The following is a 22,212-nucleotide window of genomic DNA, read 5'->3' as shown; positions in this document are numbered from 1 at the left end:
GGTGGGGTGGGGTGGTGTGTGTGTGTCATGGTGTAAGGTTAAAGCAGAAAATGGCATTCAGACTCCTCCTTTCTCCTCCATCTACTTTAGGTATGAGACTCCATGGCCCAGAAAAAGGCATTCCCTTACCCATTTCCCTGCCCTCCCAGGACCCAGACACCTCCACAACGAGCCTGCTGTAGCATTTCTCTGCAGAGTGGTGAGAAGTGCCGCCAAGCAGGAGAGGGAGCTGACATCAGCTCCTTTACAACCCCACTGCTAGAGAGGCCGTGCAGATGCACCCATACAGCTTTAGAACTGCTGAGCTGAACAGGCACAGGTGGGGGATCTGGAGATATGCAGACATAGCAGGTCCATAAGACAAAAAACAGGATCAGGCAAAACTACACAGAGCAAGCCAGTAATATTGCCAATACTACAGCAGGTTTGATCAATAATAACTTTCCTATCATTTGGTTCTTCACACATTTCAAATGGCAAAATGAATTATGCCAATGGTGAATCAACTACCATTATCCCACGTACTTTGTAAATCAGACAGTAATTCTGACACATATACCTTTGCTGAGAAGAAAAGCAGAGGGCCTTTCCTGTGGCTTGCATCATTTTTCCTGCTCTTGTTTTATCCTGAGAACCCTGTGATCGAAGAAATTTCCCCAATTCATTTTCTTCCTGAGACAGAACTAACAAAAAAATAAATGAGTGGTCAAACACGTTATTTAATAGGTTCCTAACAGCTTTAAAACTGGCCTAATATCAAATAGGTTAAGTCACTCTAAATCCAAGCAGCACAGAAAAAATTAATAATTTCATGGAATTCCTGCATTTATTAAACAGAAGATCTGATTCACTTGAGACATTTGTTGATATACTTAACAAGAATCACAAAATTCCATCAGTGCCGAAAGACAACAGGAGAAACATGCTATTTCTTTCTTGAACAAAGAATTAGGTTGGTTAGATTACACAAAGGGCCCCACCTTGATTATAGTATCTTTTAGTCTTCAGGTTTTTGGTTTGTTTGGTTGGGGGGGGGGGTAATCCTTTTTTACCACCCGGACTGCCTCAGCTGATCTTTGGTAGCATACTTTCACTGAAGCTAATTCTGAGTTATACTACCCAAAGCTCGTTCGCTTGCTTTTCTCTCACTCTCCATTTTCCATGCTTGACTACAGAAATGAATTTTTCATATGAAAAATCTAGTACTTCATTTTAAAGAACATTTATTTTCAAATTACTTTGCAGGATTATTTTACAACTTTACATTCTACAGAATTCAAACACTATTTTTTAATTTATATTTCAAATACCTGAAATATTTCTATTTCAAATTAACAGATTGGTTTTTAAACAAGAAGATGAAGAAAAGTAAAAGTGTTTTTACACTGACTTGTTGACTACTTCCAAACTGGGACCATATAGTCTTCATATCTCACATCCTTACAAAAACATTTCATTATGGCCTCATCTATTAGTCTTCCAAAGCGGCTGTCTCCTACAGTACCAATTTCTTCCCACTATCAATAGGGAGAATGGCCTAATATAATGAAAGAAGATCTCGAAGTCCTCTTGTCATTTTTCCAAATGTTGACAGTCAGATCTAATGCAGACTCATAGCATACACATGCTGCATGCACATCAGAGATTTCACCTGCTATTGTGGAAATCTTCTTGAACTCAATACACTACTATTCTGTATTCTGATTTTACCTCCAGATCCTGAAACATTATCTCTGACTCTCTTTGGACAGGCAAAAGAAAAAGGAAAGACTGGAGAAAACATGGACAATATTCAACAAAAAAAAAGTAAATTGAAAGATGCCTCCAAAGCTGGATTCTCTTTGCCAGGCCAGAAATCACAGCAGCAGAGAATCAAACAATATTGACTGCAGAGAACCTTTAGAGGTCATTTAATACAACCTGCTGTTTTAAGCTTCCCAAATGAGGTCCCCGTCTCTCACTAATGACTGCCACTAATTACTGTACACCTGTTACAGCCAAGTCAGCATTATCAAATTCATTGTAATAGCATGGATTACTTAATTATAAAACTAGTAGTAAGCCCAATATTCTTCATAGTCAATCCTAATTAAAAAAAAAAAATTAAACCAGTTCAGAACAGAGTTAGGATTTCTAAGACAGGACACTTCTGAATTCAAACAAGCTGAGCAAGTAATGGAAAAAAAAAACCTTAAAAAGCAAGATTTCTCCCATAATTACTGCTACCTATCACTGCATAATATCAAATATAAAACTTAAGAACTAGGAGATCTCCAAGCAAATAAGCAAGTCTGCCTTTAGCTGTCTGCAAGGAATGTTATTTTTATTTTTAAATAGGATGAAACTAGTAGCTCCCCACCTTCATTTTTACTTTTTCACTTGTTCGATGATACCATAATGCAGACCTCCTTATCATTTTAACTACTGTATTTGATCATACTTACAACAAATCCTTTTTTGATACAGTTCAATTGCTTTCAGCAACTCCATACACGTTCTCTGAATAGAATGGAACAGCTGACATTGAAACAAAATACACAAAAAAAAATTGTAAGCGTATGCAAGAAACACTAACAATTAAAATACAAGAAAGAGCTTAATTTTTTGTAGAAATTATTAGGGATCACTATTTTCTTCTTGAACAATGAGTAGTCTTTCCAGCTTGAAAGTAATTTTTCCTTATCAATTGTGCTTTTCTTTCAATTAAGTTGTCCACTGAAATTACAGACAGACCAATCATAACTTACAAAAGGAAAATAAAGACAAAAATAATTTTGGAAACAGATCTATTCTAAATAGCTGATACTTAACCAAACTACCCATGTTGGGTTTTTTTTTTTATTGATATCTTTGGATACATATGAAGATGTACAAATCTTTGTTTCTAAAAACCTCACAGTAGAGCAAAAAGTTACCAAAATGTCTATCATGTTTATTACGTGTGGCAATATGCATACTGAATTTCTAATACTGCCAAGTCTAGTGGAACAAACTTGCATTGGTATGCCAACATAGAAAGTTATTGATTTAAACTGAACTTTTTACTGGCATAGCTCCAGTTTTCTAATCAAATTTATTTATTTTCTAATAAAATTTATCTACTTCCTTTGGAAACTGCTGAGGAAAAAAAAAAAAATCAGTCTTGACTAAGTTTGGAGATTGTTTCTAGGAAATAGAAAAATTACTACTTTTTCTGTCTGTCCGTTTAAAACCGCCAATCTGTAACTTAAACCTAAATTCCACTGTATCAAGCATTACACAAATATAAGCAAAATGGACTACTGGCACAGTAACTGTCTTCCTTTGCATCTGCTTGACTTCCTGTACATTTACATGGGTCTTTTAAACTGAGAGCTTGACTTGCAGTTGAGAAGTTGTCCAAGTGAAAACATGCTTATAGTTTTTTTTTATCTGGTAAACACAAGTTTCCCTATTTCCAATCCCACCTGAGCTAACAAAGCATCCTTCCTGATGAATCTACAACACAGTAAGCGTGGTAGGAACTCAGGTATATATTTATAAAATATTGTTCCATCCTTCCAGCTTGTTTTACAACAATACTCTTGATTTATAACCCATCATGAAGACCCCATAGCTAGAATCATCACATTATAAATTATCACTATTATAGCTAGAACTACAGAGATTTGTTTGTTGTAAAACAGCCTCTTGTATTTCAGCTGAAACACTAATAAACTGAGAATCCCAAGTCAACAATTTTCTAGGAAACTGCAAGAAAATGAGTAAGGCAAAACCTTTACCCTATGTAACAAAACAATACCGATAAAACTTAGCTGGACACTGATTATTACACTTTGAAAGTCCATTCTCTACCTTTTGCTTTGTGTCAAAGATGTTCAAGCTCTTCAATTTGTAGAACCTTAATTTTTTTTTTCCCAGTGGGGTTGAGGATACTGACAGTAGGACTGTATTTGTCAAACAGCAGGATTCCTTCTCTTGGTTACACTTTACAGATTTTCAGAAGCTTCTTTGGTCATGTCAAAATCCACTTATCTGCACAAAAGCTCCAGAGAGCAGAGCGCACTATGCACCTTACTCCTTCCTAGTATATTGCATGTTCTTCTGGTATATGTGGTATTTTATAACTGTGTAAAGAATGTCACTTGTACATACTATAGAATACTATTTAAAAAAAAAAAAATCTTAAACTGATATAAGCAAAGGATAAGAATGACTGATATAAGCACAAAGGACTATCTCCTGCTCCCCCCGACAACAAAAAAGAAAAAAACCTGCCCCCAAAACCTGAAAATAAATACGAGAGATGTTAGGTTCCAAATGAAGTTTGAGGGACATGGGTTTCTGTGTTACAAACTGCCACTATATTCCCCGTATTTACATAGGTACTTTTGTCAAAAACTGGAAAAGGTATGAAAAGAAAATAATGATTAAAATGTATATAATTATTATACTATGTGTACACATATCAGAGGCTTGATGGAAATGAAAACATTTTAAAAATTAACAGAGAATACACGTTATGTAAACATTACAAACCTCTAGTTTTGCATCCAGATCTGCATCTGAAGCCACAACATGTTCATCTTCCTTTTTTCCTGTAACTTTTATAAGGGTTTGTTTTGTTTTCCAGTATTTCTGTTGCATTTTATTGACCACAGATTTTTCTTGGCTTTGAGCGTATTGGTCATAAAATTCCCTTGGATAATTACTAGAATATTAAGAAACAAAATTACAAAACTTCAATAGGATGCTTAAAAAATAAGTCTAACATGCTAGATTAATACATTTCCATCAAGAATATTGCATTTGCGTGCAGACACATATATTCTAACACGCATTTCCTCATTATGCATTAATAACAAAGTAATTAAATGAGTACTGTATTTCCCATCCTACTTTGGAAAATAATACACTGCTTTCAATTTGAATGTTTTTAGCATGTAGTACTGCCAAATAATCAGCTGCAAAGAATTCTTCCCAATGCATTATGGAATGATTTATAGCCCATGGAATTAACTTTTTATTTTCATGTAACTAATAGGAGAATTTCAAGTGAACTAGCAGAGTTGCTTAATTGCTTAGTTGCTTAAATTCATGCAATTTCAGCAGTGTCAGGATTTCACAAAGTTCATTTTATGAATGGAATTAAGACTACTTCTTGCCCTCCCTTTTTTACAATTGAATAATAAAGAACTAGAAGAACACTCATCTCTTTTGAGCATGCTATGTGAAAGATAAGATAGCTCACATCTTTCTTTATGCAATTACTACATGACAACTGTGGGTGCGTAACAGGTAATCTTTTTTTCCAGGATTATTTTCTACTGACATGATTCTGCATTCCTGTAGCAGACCTAGTAGAAAGTGCAATCTAAAGACAAACTCCATATTCCACAATATTTAAACCATACCAACATGGTTTAATAGAAAATATAACCTTACAATGAAATCTTGATCTGTTTCAGGAAGTGTTATTCCATTATTAATTTCTGCAAAAGCATATGCCTTTTCCCCTATGTGCATATATAAAAAGCTGCAGTGATTTTGCAGATCTTTAGAAGTAAATGGTTGCTAAAACTTGCTATATTAAATACTCCAGGAAAATTAAAGAGGTTGAGTTTATTTTGAAAAAGATACCCTCCACCTGTGGAGTGGCAAACTGTGGTTCATTACTGCGATACTGCCCACTAGCTCTGTTCACAACAGACAGACAGCTCAGGGATGATACCCCAAGAAGTCTTCAGACCCAACATACACATCAAGTCATGTATTGAGACACACAGATGTGTACAGATAGATAGATAGATATGCTTGCTGTGAAATACTACGGTCATTCTGAAGCAACAAGCCATTGGTACACGTTCCCCAAAAGGGTGGCACATCGGCCCTACATAGTTACTAGTGACACAGTTGAACCTGAAAAGGAAGTTTGTTTCACAGGGATTTGTTACTTGCTTTAGTTATTTTTAATCAGTGAGTTAGGAGACAGTGCCTTAGTCACCAAAGAGACGGTAAGAAATTAAACTGGAAGTAAGCAAGGACAAAATTCAAAATGCATTTATACACAGCACTTCTTGGCTTCTTCCCCAAACTTTAAAAGCAAAGATATTTACCCATTTAATTCCACCCAAACATTAGTTTGAAGAGTTTCACTTATGAATTTCATTAAAATTAAAATAAAGGCCTTTTTAGTGCTACAGCACAAAATAAACAACACATGCAAAACACACCACATTTCATGTGGAATTCTGCACAAACAAATCATTATGCACTCTGACAACAGGCAGCCTGTCAAGTTAGGTGAAGCCTATATTGACCTGATATATGCTGCACCTTTAAAATACAAAATCTACAACCTCTAATAAATAACAAGAACCACCCCCTGCATTATGAGAAAACAGAATATGTAAGTTTAATAAAAACAGCATTACTTTAAAAATAATAATGAAAATCAAACAGTTCACAAGGCAGTTGAAAGACCCTAGCTGTCTGGCTAGTTGTGTGCTTTAACTTCTGCTACAGCTGTGCAAATAACCGATATCTCAGTTCAGTGGTCAAGTGAAGAAAACACCATAATTCATCTGATGTCAACCAGCCTTGATAACTACCTCACTTGAGGTCACTAGAAATTCCAGGGGCATGGTGCAAGGAATAAAAATGAGTTATTAATATGAGGTCACAAAAAAAAAAAAAAATGCTGGGATTAATACAGATTCCTGAATTAGAGACCGATAAACCAATTGAAGGAATAAGAAGAATATAATCTTTTACCACTACAGACAAATTCAGCTTCTAATTTCATTTGGAGAATTTACTGGCTCCTGTTTATGTTTAAGATAATGAAAGATTTATAATCACATTACCGAAATATTCGGTGGACAATTTTTACTGGTAGACACTTGTCAATAACTTTTAAAATGGATTTTGTGTCAAGCAACCATGGATGTATTTAGGTTTTGTTAAACAATCAGAAAATATAACTAAAAGAAGGATGTACTTTATTCTGAACTTGACGACCACGGATAAACCTCTTGAAATACGACAGTTCATACACTTCTTTCCATTAAACTGGAAACTGAGAACGTGCTATTTTTCTATCTAGCCAATTCAATTGTTTTTTCCATTCTTTGGCAGTTTTTCTTTTTTTTTTTTTTTATTCTTTTTAAACAGAATGTCTACCAGTGACTTCATATAAATACTAGATGCCAGAACACAATGTGTGATAGACTCAGGCAGTGACAAATCAACATGCCAAACACCATTAGCTCTTTAGAATAAGAAAAAATGATGAAGGTACTTACTACTTATGACCTTCCATGTTTCTTGTTTTCTTCAGACACTTAAATAAAATAAGAAATTATCAGTTAATACAAACATCTTTAAAACATAATTTTCAAGTTAGACACTAGAAAACCTCTACCTTGTCACATAGAAAATTACTGTGCTGTAGCATCTCATTTACCATGTTAGGACAGAAAACTTTTCAATCTGTGGACCAAATGCTTTCCTCGCGTAACACACAATTCTTGCTTAAATCCATGACAAACACATTTAAGTGGTGTCACTGATGTTGCCAATTATTATATGTTAGCAAATATTCCAGGCAAAAGCAAATTTACCTGGCATAAATTCAGTGACTTTTGATGAGGCAAGCCAAAATTGTCCATGCTAGGCATCTTCCTCAGTCAAGTTTTTTTCCCCAAAGTTTTAGCCACAACATAGTTCAGCTACTTTTTTCACCCATGTCCCACTGATCTACTTTTTAAAAATACTAGCTACATCATGTCTTAAGCCACAGATGAGAAATTTAACCACCAGGTGTTTTTTCTATGAGGGACACCACAGTTCCTGAGGATAGAATATGATTTGTATGCATTTGGACTTTAGATTTTATAAGTTAACATCTCCAGCTTGGATACTGAAGTCTCCCACTACACTTTGAGCTGACCAGATGGCATGCACATCACTTCCACCAGTAATTGAGCACACTCCTTCCAGGCCAAATTTACAAGCGAATCCAGACACTCCTTATAAACAACGAGCATCTGGCTTCTCCTCTGCTGCTTTCAGAGAGGACTCTATTCTTCAGCATACAGCCAGCACGCAAACAGAGGCACTGCAGCATGATCATAGACGAGACCAAAAAGAAGCCAGTCAGATGTTGCTGCTGGGAATTGACCTTTGGTACGACCAGGCACAGAAGGAACACACCGACAGGCTGCCCTAAGAGATGAAGCTGATTGACTGAGGAAACAGTAATGGGGAAAGCAGCTAGGAAGGTAATGGTGCTGAAACTGAACTTTGGCACTAATCTGGGTGAGAGAGAAAAGGGGTTGCAATGGGAGGATGTGACACTGGAAACATATCTAGCACGGTGCTGCTTACAGACAGTACAGTTAGCACTGGAGTGGCAAAGGGACTGGAACAGATTGCAGGGACCCGAACAAGGGAATGCAAACAACATGAGTGCTTCCTGCAACGGTGAAGCACATGCACTTCCATTGAGAGCCAAATAGAGCCAAATCCCAGATTTCTGATTCTAACCTCTCTGCTGTCAGTACCTGTGAAACTTCCTGGCAAAGTTCCATGAGATGCTGCAAGATTATATCAGAGCAGGAAATTTTCCTTAATTGGAATTTTTGTGAAGTGCTCATAAGCACTGCAGGAGAGACCATGAGAAAATTCATAACTCTGTCTTCAGAGCAGACTTGAAATGTAAAGGCCAACAGCCAAACAACAAACAAAGAGGAAGAAAGGGCTGTTTCAGACTGTTGTTTGCATTATACCACCGAGTCAGACAACAAACAGAATAGACAGCATTGGTCTAACACCTTTATGCTTGACTTCACTGTTTTAATACTGGTCCTCCTTACGTCAACTGTGGGTGTGTGTGAGTGAGACAAGAACACAGCATTTAGCTTGTATACACATCCATGACTCAGTTACTCTGCAGCACACTTGGTTTGACAGGAAGCAAAGAACAGTCTATCTAGATGGAATAACATGCATATTATGTGGAACAAAGTGTAAACGACCAACAGGGGGAACAGGTTTAAGGCACTGACCTTACACACTGTACACGCCCACCCGACTCTCCTGGAAACCAGTGTCCCTTAAAAAAAGGAAATAAAAAGATACCAGGGTCATGGTGAAACAGTTCTCATTTGCAAGCATAGCTCACGCTCTTTCTTCCTAAACATCTGACCTTATATTTTGATTCTGGGGTCTTCTTAGTTATACTTCTCTGAGTCCTACATAGTACCCCTATGTCCCCAAGATCTTATTTGTGTTGTTTTTTTAGTTCAAAGTGAGGACTGTATCACAGCCATTAGGATGGTGTTTTAATGGTATGAAAATGAGGGCATGTCCTGTTGGGTGACACAATGGCATCTGAGGTGTCTGAGGCTACAAGGCCTGCTGGAATAGTGTTGTATGGCCATATAGGGTGGAAGGAAACAAAAGTAGAGTCTTACCTACCCTGCCTGCTGGAAATGGCTCCTGGCATGTGGTAGCACCCAAAACATGCCAAGAGAGAGAAAGGTCCCAGAGAGCTCTAGGTGGTATAGACAAAAACCATGCCAGGCAGACTGATTAAACAGCAGGAACTAGAAGCAGCCCAGTGATCAAGCTCAATCCCTGGGCCCATTTTATTTCCAGTACAGAGGTAGCTTTTGATCCTAAATGAGAATTCAGTTTGTACAGACAGCTTAGTAAACACTGGCATTGAGTAAACAGAACTGTGGCTGCTCAAAAAGAATCAGATGACTTTTGATAAGGCTTGCAGTATTTCACCTACAGTTTCCATCAAGAAATGTTCCTGGATCCCATTCATTCCAGATGCTGTTCAAGGAACTTTCATAAAGAAACCAGTTATGCCTAGAAGTCCCAGCTGACTTTCACCTTTCTCAGTGACTGAGAACACTCTGGAAAACCTGGATGTCCAGTACTATTATGCCATTCTTTTAGCTGTTGATTTAGACCACAAATGTGCACTTGGTTTGGGTCCCACTGATCTCAATGGTACCCTAAACGATTTCCACTCCCACAGACCTTGTTTCAAGTTAGATACACTTGTGTAATATTTGCAGCACTGTAAACTAATTCATATTTCATGTTTCAGCATCACAGTTAAGCTCTACTGAAATAGAAACAGTATATATTAACATAGATATTAAAATCAGAAACAAAGGTAGAGGAACATAATAAAGGAATATTTACTTGAGCTGGATGTAGGTGCTGTGCTGTTACAGGAATTCTCATGTTTGTATCTGAGTTCTACTACAAATGTAACAATTTTTATCTTGTAACTTTAGGATTTTATTTTTAAGAAACATCCAGTCTTACTAGATAGGTCATATCCTTAACCGGGTCTTCAGGAGGAGCTCAGGACAACTGTGTGATCTTCATGGTCAACTTCCCCAAAGCACACAAACAGCCCATTTATATGGGCAGAAAGTTGAGCACCTTTGGCAGAAGGCCAGGATAGATGAATTTTAATGAACTCAAATGCAACACTAATGCATGTAGAAGATGAAGACAGGGACAGGTTACTCAGGAGAATGCAAAAGCATTGCCTGAGTATGCAGGGATGGAGTTAGGAAAGTCAAAGCCACGCTGGGGTTGAACATAGCAAGGGATGCAAAGGGCAACAAGAAGTGCTCCATAGAAACAGTGGCACCAAAAAGCAGGCTAAGGAAGACACAGGCCCACTGTGTGACAAAGAATATGGAAAGGCAGAGGTACATTTTTACCTTGGTTTTCACTGGAAGGTCTGCCCTGTGGCTCTCTAGTTCTCCGAGCCTACAGTCAGGGTCTGTGGGTATGTATCATTACCCATAGTACAGAAAGACTGAGTTAAGAGGTACCTAAGCCATTTGGACATACACAAGTCCATGAGACCAGATGGGATGGATCTTGGAGTGCTGAGGGAGCTGGCTTATGTCATTGCAACGATGTTCCCTCTGTTCTCTTGGAGGTTATGGTGATCAAAAGAGATGGCTGATGACTGCAGAAAGACAAACACCACATCCATCTTCAAAAAACATAGCAAAGATGATCAAGGAAACTTCAGGCCCACCAACTTCACCCTCAGTTCCTGGAAAGATCACGGAGAAAACCCTCCTGGAAACCATTCCAAGCCACATGAAAGACGAAAAGGTGAGCGGGAACAGCCAGCATGGATTTATTAAGGGCAAATCATGCCACACTAACCCGACTGCTTTCTACTATGAGATGACTGCCTCTGGTGACTGAGGGGAGAGCAGTGGATGTTGTATGCTGATTTTAGCCATGCCTTTGTCATGGTGTCCCACAGAATCCTTACAGCCTCTTGTGGGACCACATCCGGAGTAGCATCCAGTTTTGTGGTCTCCATACAAGAAAAACACTGGCATACTGGAGTGGGTCCACTGGTCAGGGTCTGGACCCCATAACATATTTGTTCAGCTATAAGACCCACCAGGCTAACAGGAGGCCTTATTGATGTCTACAGCTACCTAATGAGAGGACATAGAACAAACAGTCAAACTATTCTCAAAGATGCACACCGGAAGGACAAGCGGCCATGAACACAAGCAGGAACATGTGAAGTTCCAACTTAATATATGCAGGAAAAGTTTCACCATGAGGATGGTCAAGCACTGGAACAAGCTGCCAGGTGAGGCAACTTGTTCAAGAGCCTTTAATATTCCTGAAGATATTAAAGACTCTACTGAACATGGCCCCAAGCAACCTGCTCTAACTGTGCCTGGTTGAGCAGGAGGCTGGGCTATGTAATTTCCAGTGCTCCCTTCCAACCTATGTGATTCTGTGAAAATGTAAAAGAAGATGCAACTGGAGAGCAGCAAGTTTGCTGCTACCATTGGTTTAATACAGAAGACTTTCCACAAGAATGGTGTAAATGGACAGCAGAGTAACATTGCACCATGACCACTGTAGCTACACAAAAACCAAAAAAACCCCAGCCAAACAAACAGAGTATAGCATGCTTTCTCTCTAAGAGTTATCTACAATATTTTCAGCCTTTAGTCATATTGTTTTTCATTCATAGCTGAAACTTTTAATATTAAAAGTTTTCATTCTTCAGATGTTGCTACATGTACAAAGTAGATTGTGCCTGCAGTCATTCAACTGAGCCATAATTTATTTATTTATTTTTATAATCTCTAGCTTCATGTGTTTTTACTGTCTACTCCTAATCCAGAGTAAAGAGGGTTAAGATACTGGTTCAACTATAACAAAGGACATTATTAAAAGCATGTGGGATAGCTGAAAGCAGTGAGATTTTTAAAAGAAATCCTAAAGTCGTAAGTCTAGCCACAAAAAGTGAAAGATGGTAATAAAAGGGGACTGGAAACAGCCCAGGGAAGTATCAAGGAATTAAAAGGAACACTTCATAACCATGTAACAAAGAATCCCTACAGTCGTGAAACTCTGGCCCTGAGGCTGCAGGGGGACCAAGGAATGAGCACATAACCTTTGACTACTTCAGGGTATGAACTCTGTTATGCTTTCAAAGAACAAGACATAAATGTCCCGAACAGAAGTAACAAGAGAGTTGCTCTGCCAAAGCTGACTACAATGGAAGCACATGACACTAACTAGAGTCCACCAATACCTTCCCCGAAAACTGCAGTCAAACAAAATTAACTGTTATCACACAGCTTTATATATAAAAACAAGCTTAATTTGCCACAAGAAGTTGATGTAAGGGATTTTTCTTTTTTATTTTTTCTTCCCAGTGTATTAAGACTAAAAAAAATTTCAAGAAATAATATTATGCTGACACTGGTTAAAAAAAAAATAAATAGCACTCACCACCCCATCGGAAAGCATTTGTATTGGAAAGTTTCCATTATCTTTGATGATAAAGAGTTACGCAACACTTGTGATCTCCGTGACAGACAGCCTTTATCTTAGCTAACAAAAGGTAGGGATACTCTAGGCAATATGGAGGGGGGGGAAGCCTGTTTGGTTGCGCACGCCCCGCCCCCTGTAGCATGTTTCGGTGCACGTGCCCCCCCCACCTTGGTCTCTTTGGGTGCGCGCCCCCCGCCTCTAGAGCATGCTAGGGAAAGCAGTGCTACATTACAGCTGACTGTACGCAACTCCACGTTTATTGCTGCACAGCGCTGGATCTGAGGTTTCCTGAAGAAGTCCACACACAGCTCCGGTAATTTTGCAAGTGCTTCCCAGTGTTTTGAGACAGACAGATGTTACCTCAGTTTCAGCACTAAACCTGAGCTGGCCCTATTCATAACAAGTCTGCCCAGAACACAAGAGACCAGAGTATTGAAACATCCGTTTCCACATGGAACCAGCTGGGTTCATAACCCTGCCGAAACCCCTGAAAATCCTGATCCGGCCCTCTGAGGTGCCACCAAGAAGCCTCAGCATCACGTTCCACAAAACTCCCTGTTTGCACACTGACACCAGAGAGGACTGGCACAGCCTATCAGCCTGGAAACTGAAATACAGCCAAACTGTTTCTAGACTCAGCCTGGCTTCAGAAGTGGTACAGCTGCATTCACGCAGTGCTCTGCCACAGCTAACAAGACATGCTGGAACCAAGATGGCCCTGCAAACAGCCAACTACAGCACCTCTGCATCTGTGGCAGAGTTTATCTGGGTTGTAGGCTATTTACCCACAAATTATTTCCATGGGCAGCCAAAATAGCTGGAATGCACACAGAACTTCATAATATTTCTGGCATACTGCATCATTCTGTTTTCCTGCTGGGATATTTTATTAGCCATGATGCTGGAATGAAACTTGATGGGAGGGCACCCTCATTAGCGAATGGCATTTCTATTCCTATGGAAAATCCTCTGGTTCTGTATATTCTCCAAGACCATTTGAATATACCATCTACATTTTTCTGTGCAAACAGGAAAACGCTATAATGGTGTTTTAAGTGATTTAAACTCCAGCATACCCTAGGCTTACCTTCCAGCTCATGCTCTGTACAACATTTGTACATGCTCGCTTCTCTCTTACAGCTTTGTTGCAGCATAAGTTGTCCAGTTTCCCAAGAGCTAAACAACTTTATACAAGTAGTTCTGAAGATTATTCATAAGACAGTATGAGTGCCTTCTCTCCAACAGCCAAATTGATAATAAACAATTCCGTATATCAACGTCACTCAGATAATTCTTCTTTTCCAGTGAGCATAAATATAAGAAGTGTCATGTGGCAAGGTGAAATTCAGATCTTAACGCTCTCCTAGGTTATGGGGAAATCAATTAGGAGAAAAAACCCTAAGCTTTTCCCCTAATTCAAATATCTGTCCTTGGCTGAGCATTGGTTACACAGCTCTTGCTGTGCTCTCACTAGCTTAGACAACAGATCTTATAGAAGAAGGCAGGAAGCAACCAGAGACAACAAACAGGAGTCTCTTCAACTGTGAAGACTGTACATAAAACAAACTGTTGATCTAATCGCAACTTCTCAGAACCAAAAGATGAGCTGAAATCCTTGCAAAAATGTTATAAATGCTGATCCACAGATCAAATTTAACATCCAAAGATGACCTACTGTAGTTATGTAGGAAGACAGTAGATTGAACAACACATTCTTTTGAGATGCTTCCAGAAACAACAAAAGGGAACTGAATGAGAGGCAGAGTGGAATTCAGGAAGCCTTATGTGAAAGTAATGTGTTTGTCAAAAAAGACACAGATGAGTCTGCACTTTCACTGATAGCTCTGTCCTCTCAGTTTACTGTCCTTTCAAAGCAGCTAATACGTTCTGAGGTTCTTCAAATCCCAACAAACTCTCTGCACCTTAAAAATCCTGCAACTTATAACTTCAAATATGGCAGAATCATGCATTGCAGTCGATTTACTTAATATAACAGTGGTGTTAAAATGAATACTCTTCTGAGAAACTTTTAATACAGTAATAGTAGAGTGGTACTAGGCAACAAAAAATAAGAATTTTAAGGAGTTCTATCTGTAAAAGATGAGAGTTAGTTTCATTTATGTAAGATACTCTGAAGGGAACAAGATGTGCTTAGGTGAGGGAATCAATGCCATCTGTGCGTCTTCAACAGCTCTTGGCTGACAACCTGTCTCTCCCAACTCTGCTCGCTGGAAGCTGTGATCAAACTGAATCAAGTAAATGGGCCTCCAAAGCAAGAAGCAATCTCACTGCAAGATGAAGATTAGGCAGGGCACAGTTATATCTTCTCTGGTCTGTCTACTAACACGCAGACGCAATGAATCAGGAGCTTCAAACTGCATTTCACTTTGCCTTTCCCAAGCAAAAGAGAATAGAGCAGCCTATTGGTCTGAATTATCTATATTGTCAATGCAGGAAAAGAGTGAAAACTGAAGTCTGGGTCTATATAGGCATTCCACATCAAGATTACACACAGACTTACAAGTATTCCTACTCTAACTACATGAATAGCTACCACTGTGATTCAGCTAAAATGAATCTAGAGTTTAAGTTATATCAATATGACAAATGACAAGATTTAATTTTTCCTCTACAGCTCTTAACACTCACCATTGATGTTCTAATCCTGCAGAATCATCCATGCTTAGCTTTAAATCCTGGAGTATTTTCACTCTGTTAGACTACTCACTGATGCACTTGTTTATTAATTCAAAAAGTTTGCAGAATTGATCTCCACGTACTGCATCAGCAGTTCCTTCCATCCACTACAACTTTTTGTCTATTCCTTTGTCTCGGACAGATCCACAGCTTTGCTACTTATCCAGGCAAGCGTGTATCTTACAGATTATCTACAACTTCTCAGAAGAAATACTGAAATCTTATGAGGGAGTTGTATCAACGGAATTACTCTTTCAACCTATTTCAGGAGCTGGCATCTAGAAAGAAGTTTCATACATTCTTAAAAGAAGCACAGGGTGAAATGGCATCTGTTATACAGAGAGGGACTTCTGCTATATTCATACACCTGGGAGGTGCTGAGGAGGAAAGAAATTCATGCTGTTTGACCCCAACTATCTAACTGTGGTGCTTAAATTACCATACTATGCCCCTGTACAGTGAATAGAACCTCTAAAGAGCAACTCTGAGCACCTGAACTGGAGCCTCACCACTGTCCTCTGAGCACACAGAAATGCATGAAGCACCTGAACTACACAGCTAAATCATGCAGTAAGAGCACTTCCTTACTCCACTTCTCTTAGAACTGGGATTTCATGGTGGTCTGTTGAATTACTGGGGAAAAAAAGATTCAGCAGCATACTGAGTAACACACTGTGCTTGGGACTCAGCCACATCCCATAAGCCCACTGGAACCAAATTTTTCTTTCACTGCAAGCACTTCTGGAACTAACATTTCTATACACAATTTCTTCCATTTCCTTATCCTCTCTATCGAGGTTTATGAGACACCCCATCAAAAAGTTCATTTATTCCATTCCATTTATTCATGTCTTGATCTTTCAAAGGATAAAAAAAAAAATAATTAAAAACGAAATTTGACATGCAGAAAAACCTCAACCATGTACTCAAAACAACAGAAGCATCAGAGAAATTGGGGCCTGTTTTTTAAGGAGGTAGTTTGAGCCAATATCGCACTCCCTTTCCCTTCTTTTTCAAGCTAGTAAGTTGCATGAAGAACAAACCACAGTAATACAAGTGAGTATCTTAAATGACTAAGATTGTGTGACGAAGGACTTGCACCATCAGAAACCATGTACAAGGTATGAAGAAATCTGGATGGTTTGGGTCTTCTTTCTGTCATTTTGTAGCACTACCTAGGCACCTGTCTGCAAACAGGACATCCAACAACATGTGTAGTACTACTGACGTTAAGTATATAATGATCTGTCTTTCACTTAACTTTACACTCACTCTTAATAACTCTCTATGCAGGGCAGATGACCAATAGCTACTGCAGAGAGTACTGTTAAGAGTTACTTTATTCCAAAAACAATTATCATGCTTCTAATGTGGAATTATTATTTCAGAATACACAATTAACATAGGAAATTATTCTGCTTAATTTCCTGGTGTAGTCTAAACAGAGGATGATATCCAGGGCCCTGTTTCTTATGCTATCATTTAGTCTTTTATTTTTCTATTCCCAACTCTGGTATGTACAAGTTGATAGAAGACAGTGGCAGATAAACAGAGCAAATTTGCACACTGGAAATTTATTTCTCACTTATACCTAGAACTTAAAAGTATCAATCCATCTGAACTGCACTGGTTTTCAGTACTTGAGCGGTTGGAGGTAAGTTTTAGCCAACGTGAAAAAGTGGAAATTTGGCACTATGTCACCATGTTTTTTAAAACCTGTTTTTGCTCCCACGAAGTGCAAGGACCAAGTCAACCATTAGCATTCCTCTCCAAAAACCAATTTTGTGTCTATTCCGTACTATATGCCTGTTATATTATTCCAAAGACCATCAAGTCATAAACTTACAGGCATAAGTGATCTGCTTCTTTCTAGAGCATAACATGTATTGAAATGACACTTAGAGCTGGTTTTTTTTATATTTTTTAAAACCGATGAATGACAAATTCCTAAAAATAGTGGTTTATCTCAAAAACACTGATAAGAATGGCACCTGTAGTCACGACATAGTACATGTAGTCTCAGAACAAAATATTTCAAATAAATGCTGGTAGACTCACAGTTGGAAGATTGATGAGCAAACAACAGCCCTTTCTAGATTAGTTAACTTGCATGTAGAACTTCATCATTTACATAAAGACACGGATATTTAATTACACATAAAATTAATTTCAAATTGCTTTTTCAGATTATACTGATTTTTCAGCTGCTTATTGTGAAATAATATAAGAACAGCACATAGTATTAGTTTGCCCTCACGTAACATCTTTTACTTGACTACTAGTTTTCCACTTATATTTGTGAAGAACACTGAGCAAATGTCCGTAGGAAAGAACCAGGTAAGTATCATAAGTGCTGTGTGTGCTTTATGGAAGAACAATTTGAATGTAAGTCGTTGAGTGGCAGGTCTAACCTCACGCTGCAAATGAGCAAAGCTAGGGATATATGCAATCCAGTATTGAATCCCATTCTAAATGCAGACTTGCTTTGTTTCTCTGAAATGACTATCATATTGTTTTGTAATACACATTTGTTCTCTTAGTTTAAAAAACAGTATTTTTAAATTTAGTAGCCAAATGCTATTAAAGAAAATGCCATATGGAACACCTGCTGTGCATAGATTATAAAAGACAATATGATGATGGCTTTTGTGACACATTCTACGCGTAATCAGTCTAGAGTCTTAACCTCAGGAAACCTTGCCTTTGTAGAACCTATGAGAAAAGCAGCGGATGTACAAAAAAAGTCATGAAACCCTTTTCAAGTGTATACTATAATAAATATGAACAAATCTGGTTTTTAGAAGTTCAAACTAATGGCTCTCTTATTTAGATACCCTATTTGCTGACACAGTCAACACTCTCAAATTTCTGCCTCCCTCCTGCCTCTTCATCCACGCGGAAGCCAGGAAGCAATGTTATTATAGGCGAGGGAAAACAATGCTGGGGGAGGGAACAGGAGAAAATAATTTTCTCTAGATTCCCTCAGGAGATCATTTCACATCCATGGATAAGACATTTGATTAACGAAACAGTTTTAGCATGCACAGCAACAACAATACAGGGTGATCTTCTTTCACCGCCCTTTGAGTAAATACCACGATCAATACAGGCTGTATATTCTTGATAGATGCACAGTCCACTAGACTTTTATATTACTGTTCACAGGTCCTGGCACACCAGCCGACTGTTCCTAGAGCAGCAGTGATCCCTATGAAGCTACTCGCAAGATGGACCCGAGTACTGTTTCAGTGACTCAGAACAGACAGTTCCCGAGGTTGACGTAAGCGATTGCATAACCGGTCAAAACACCCCTCAGTTTGCCATGGCTAACAATAGCCACAGGAAAAACTACCGTGAGGCTATTATTACTAGCAACATGTAAAAGGTCAAATGTTTCTACTGTTCTTGACTGCTTGGTTCATTGTTTAACATTCTTCACTCTCCAGGTTTTTGTATTTTTAACGCTTCTGCATCACGTGGCATAATTTTGTCTTTAGAGTGATTTTATGATTGAGAAGTGGCAAAACATCTTGAAGAATCAACTACTTCAGAGCAACACTGTTGGAGAAGATTTTGAAAAAAAGTATTAAAAAGAGTCTTTGAGGACATTTCTTGACTTTTAGTTTAGCTGAGATATTAGCACATTTTTTTCTGCCAACTCGTACCAACAGCTTTCAACACTAGTTTAAGAGTGAAAAGAGCTGTTATTATTCATTTCTTCCAGAAAAGGTTACTTAGGAATTCATCAGAACAATTTAGCAGCCCTGTAGAGTCTGGATAACAGAGAAGAACAGGCAAGGTGGGTGGGCCTGAAACTCTGCTAAGGGGAAAAAACCCGACCCTGTAGTAGGGTTCAACAGGAATTTTACTTTGCACTACGTGATTCCCTCCACACCCCAATAATACAATCTTGTGAAAGAAAAATGTTCAAGAAACCTTCCCCCTTCCATACAGTCATAACTGGTCCTCTTAAACCTGCAAACCTTCAGGAACGTGCATATTTGAATCTCAGCTCCCACAATCACAATGGAAGAAATCACCATTATCTAAAAAGCACTTAATTCTTTCTTAATTAAGAAGCAAGCAAATTCCAATTACCAGCATCTAACTCTTGAGTACGCCATTGCTTGAACCTTTCTGGAAATAACAATGTTTCCCCCACGAAGCTTTGACAGTAAAGAAACTTTAGAAACTCCTTTGAACCAAGGTTTGGCAGCATTTAACTGCCACATCATCTTCCAGGAGACCTTGCCATGGGAAAAGCATAATTGGTTATACTAGTTATGGCAGTTTACTACACAAAAGATCTCTGTAGCTTTACGCTAAATTCCTTCTTTAGTGGTATTAACATAAATCTTAAATCATAAAGTTACTCAGTTTAAATCAATAGGCTACCCTATTCAAAGGGCAGTATAAAAAAATTGCTCATGTCTAAATGAGATGTTCCTGGACTTCATGCTAAGTACCACTACGAGCTGCAACTCCTAGATCAGTGCCAGGCAGATAGCACTGTCAAGTGGTACTTCCACTCACTCCTTGGGAAGCTTGGATAGGCAAAGTGGAAAAAGAGTAGATTACCGAAAAAAGTCAGATGAAAGACCATAACCGAACACAGCCTGCACTACAGACTCCAAAACCCAGCCCACCATTTTCTCTGCCCAACACTTTGGAAAAGTGATCAAACACAGTTTTTTCCTTACAACAGCCTTGCTAGACTGAAACACAAGAACAGTTTATTTCCAAGAAGTCTGCTCTGCAACAAGAGCCACAGCTGCTTTCTAAGATCCAAATTAAATAAAATCCATCCAGAAACCAAAAGAAAGAGGATAACAGAATGAAACACGGGGGGGGGGAAACCCCAACAAAAAGGTGCTTCCTGGAAATAAACAGTCACCTTGGTTTAAAGCAAGGCTTGCAGGCAGGGGCAAAAGAATACAAACAACCAAACAGAAGAACAACTTCAATAACAAGCTTCCAAAATACCCACACAATGTAACTTGGGGGTAGGGGGTTAAACGACGTACCCCTGAGATTACCCAATTCAGTTCACATTTATAAATTTGAACTGAGGCAGAACTGAATTACTGTTTTAAGAGGGTCCATGCAGGACCTCGAGGCTATCAGCACTACGCAAAACAGTATGGAACAGGAGACTTATTTACATTTGGCACTGAACATACACACAATGATACCAATGAATAAAAGAGCACAGTGCCCTTCACCCTTTCCTCTTACTAAAAACTAACCTGATGTTTCAAGTAATTTCCTTTTCTTCCTTCTTATTCTAAATGACTATAGCAGATAAACAGCATTCATGTTCCAGGTGGATGGATGCAGATCAAATCTGATTATCAAGATCAACCTTCCACAAAATAGAAGCTTTAAAATGGGACGTTTGGGGTTTTTTAATTCCAGTTTCGCCAGCTGTTAACGCCTCGGTGCCTGGTTTGATAACTGACATTGCCTTAGCCACAAGGAAGCCCTGCCAACCCTCATAACCCAGCCGGCCCGAAGCCCTCAGGTAAAAACAAGGGCCGCCGCCACCCGGAGAGCGGCACTACACCGCAGCCGGACAACCTGCGCCTCAGCCCGGAGCCTGGCAGCCAAGCCGGAACTGCTGAGGAGAAGCGGCCGTTTTCCTCCCCATCCTCCCCGCTTCCAGCGGGCAGACAGCCAGAGAGGATGTACGGGAGGAAGGGAGGCAGAACGGGTAAATGCAATAATCATGGCGAGATAACCGCACGGCGGGAGGGGGAACACAAGGCAAAAAGGAGGGGCAGATGCCATCTTGTGCCTCGGAAATTTCACTCCCGGACAGGTCCGGCCCCGGCTACACCCGTCGCCGAGCCCTGACGGGCACCAGCGCTTCAGGCCCGACCGCCGCCCCGCCTCCTTCCCCCCAAGAGGCGGGCGTGCGGGCAGCCCGCGGGGGAGGCGGCGCCCACCCGGGGCTGCCCGGCACCGGCCGCAGCAGCTGCTGGCGGAACCCGTTTTCCCCGGCAGGCTCCGGCACGGAGCCCAGCGGGTCCCCCCTTCTTGCACTCACCTTGCCCGCGGCGGAGGGGAGGGCCGAGCCGGAGGCGCCGCCGCCCCTCCAGGTGTTCCAGCGCCGCTGGCGTCACAGGGGCGAACGGAGCCGCCTCTGCCGGGGCGGGCGGACCCCGCAGCGGGGCGGAGCCGCCGCCCGCCCAGCCCCCGAGGCGGGAGGCGGTGGCTGCCAGGTCCGTGGCGCCCGGGGCTGGCCGCTTCCTGGCGTTGGCTTCGGCCGCGCCGCGTTTCCTCCTCCTTTCTCGGCCGCCCTGAGAGGGAGGCCTGAGGGGAAAGCGGCGGGAGGATCTCCCCGGGTTTGGGCCCTTCTGGGGCTCCTGTCACCACCTCGTCCAAAACCCCAGGCCCTTCTCTTCAGCCCCAGCCTGCTGGGTGCCATAGGTATCCCACGAGGAGCATCAAGGAAATCCTAAAATGTTTTGGCTGCCGTAAATATGCAGTTGTGATCAAGCAAGTGGAAACTTGGGAGACAAAGGCCCTTTGATGTGGTGGGCAGGTGGCAATGTTGAACGGGATAAGGAGGGCATTGGTTTTGAGCTTGGGTCAGAAATGGGTCATTTTGGATTTTGTGACAACTGTTTTGAGTAAAGTACTCGAGGTGGATTTTAAGCTGATTTTGGAGCTTGA

The 22,212-nt window shown here is 40.0% G+C and overlaps 1 protein-coding gene across 5 annotated transcripts in view; it reads right to left on the bottom strand.

The window, feature by feature from the left end:
- The window catches only part of ICA1 (islet cell autoantigen 1), a 74,225-nt gene extending 52,545 nt beyond the window's left edge, over nt 1-21,680 (bottom strand). For 3 of the 5 annotated variants that reach the window (XM_076331432.1, XM_076331433.1, XM_076331434.1), the window contains exons 1-5: nt 9,048-9,088; nt 7,284-7,321; nt 4,519-4,690; nt 2,445-2,517; nt 560-683 (exon numbers count right to left, since the gene is read on the bottom strand). In XM_076331432.1, the coding sequence (XP_076187547.1) occupies nt 560-683; nt 2,445-2,517; nt 4,519-4,690; nt 7,284-7,300 (386 nt within the window). In that variant the 5' untranslated portion in view covers nt 7,301-7,321; nt 9,048-9,088. Of the gene's footprint in view, nt 1-559; nt 684-2,444; nt 2,518-4,518; nt 4,691-7,283; nt 7,322-9,047; nt 9,095-21,583 lie in introns of those variants that run through there. The other 2 variants (XM_076331435.1, XM_076331436.1) reach the window with 2 other exon arrangements.
- Between the last annotated feature and the right edge of the window lie 532 nt (nt 21,681-22,212).

The sequence above is a fragment of the Aptenodytes patagonicus genome, chromosome 2 (assembly GCF_965638725.1).
Source record: "Aptenodytes patagonicus chromosome 2, bAptPat1.pri.cur, whole genome shotgun sequence".
Lineage (NCBI taxonomy): Eukaryota > Metazoa > Chordata > Aves > Sphenisciformes > Spheniscidae > Aptenodytes > Aptenodytes patagonicus.
This window is presented reverse-complemented; position numbering and strand designations above follow the sequence as displayed.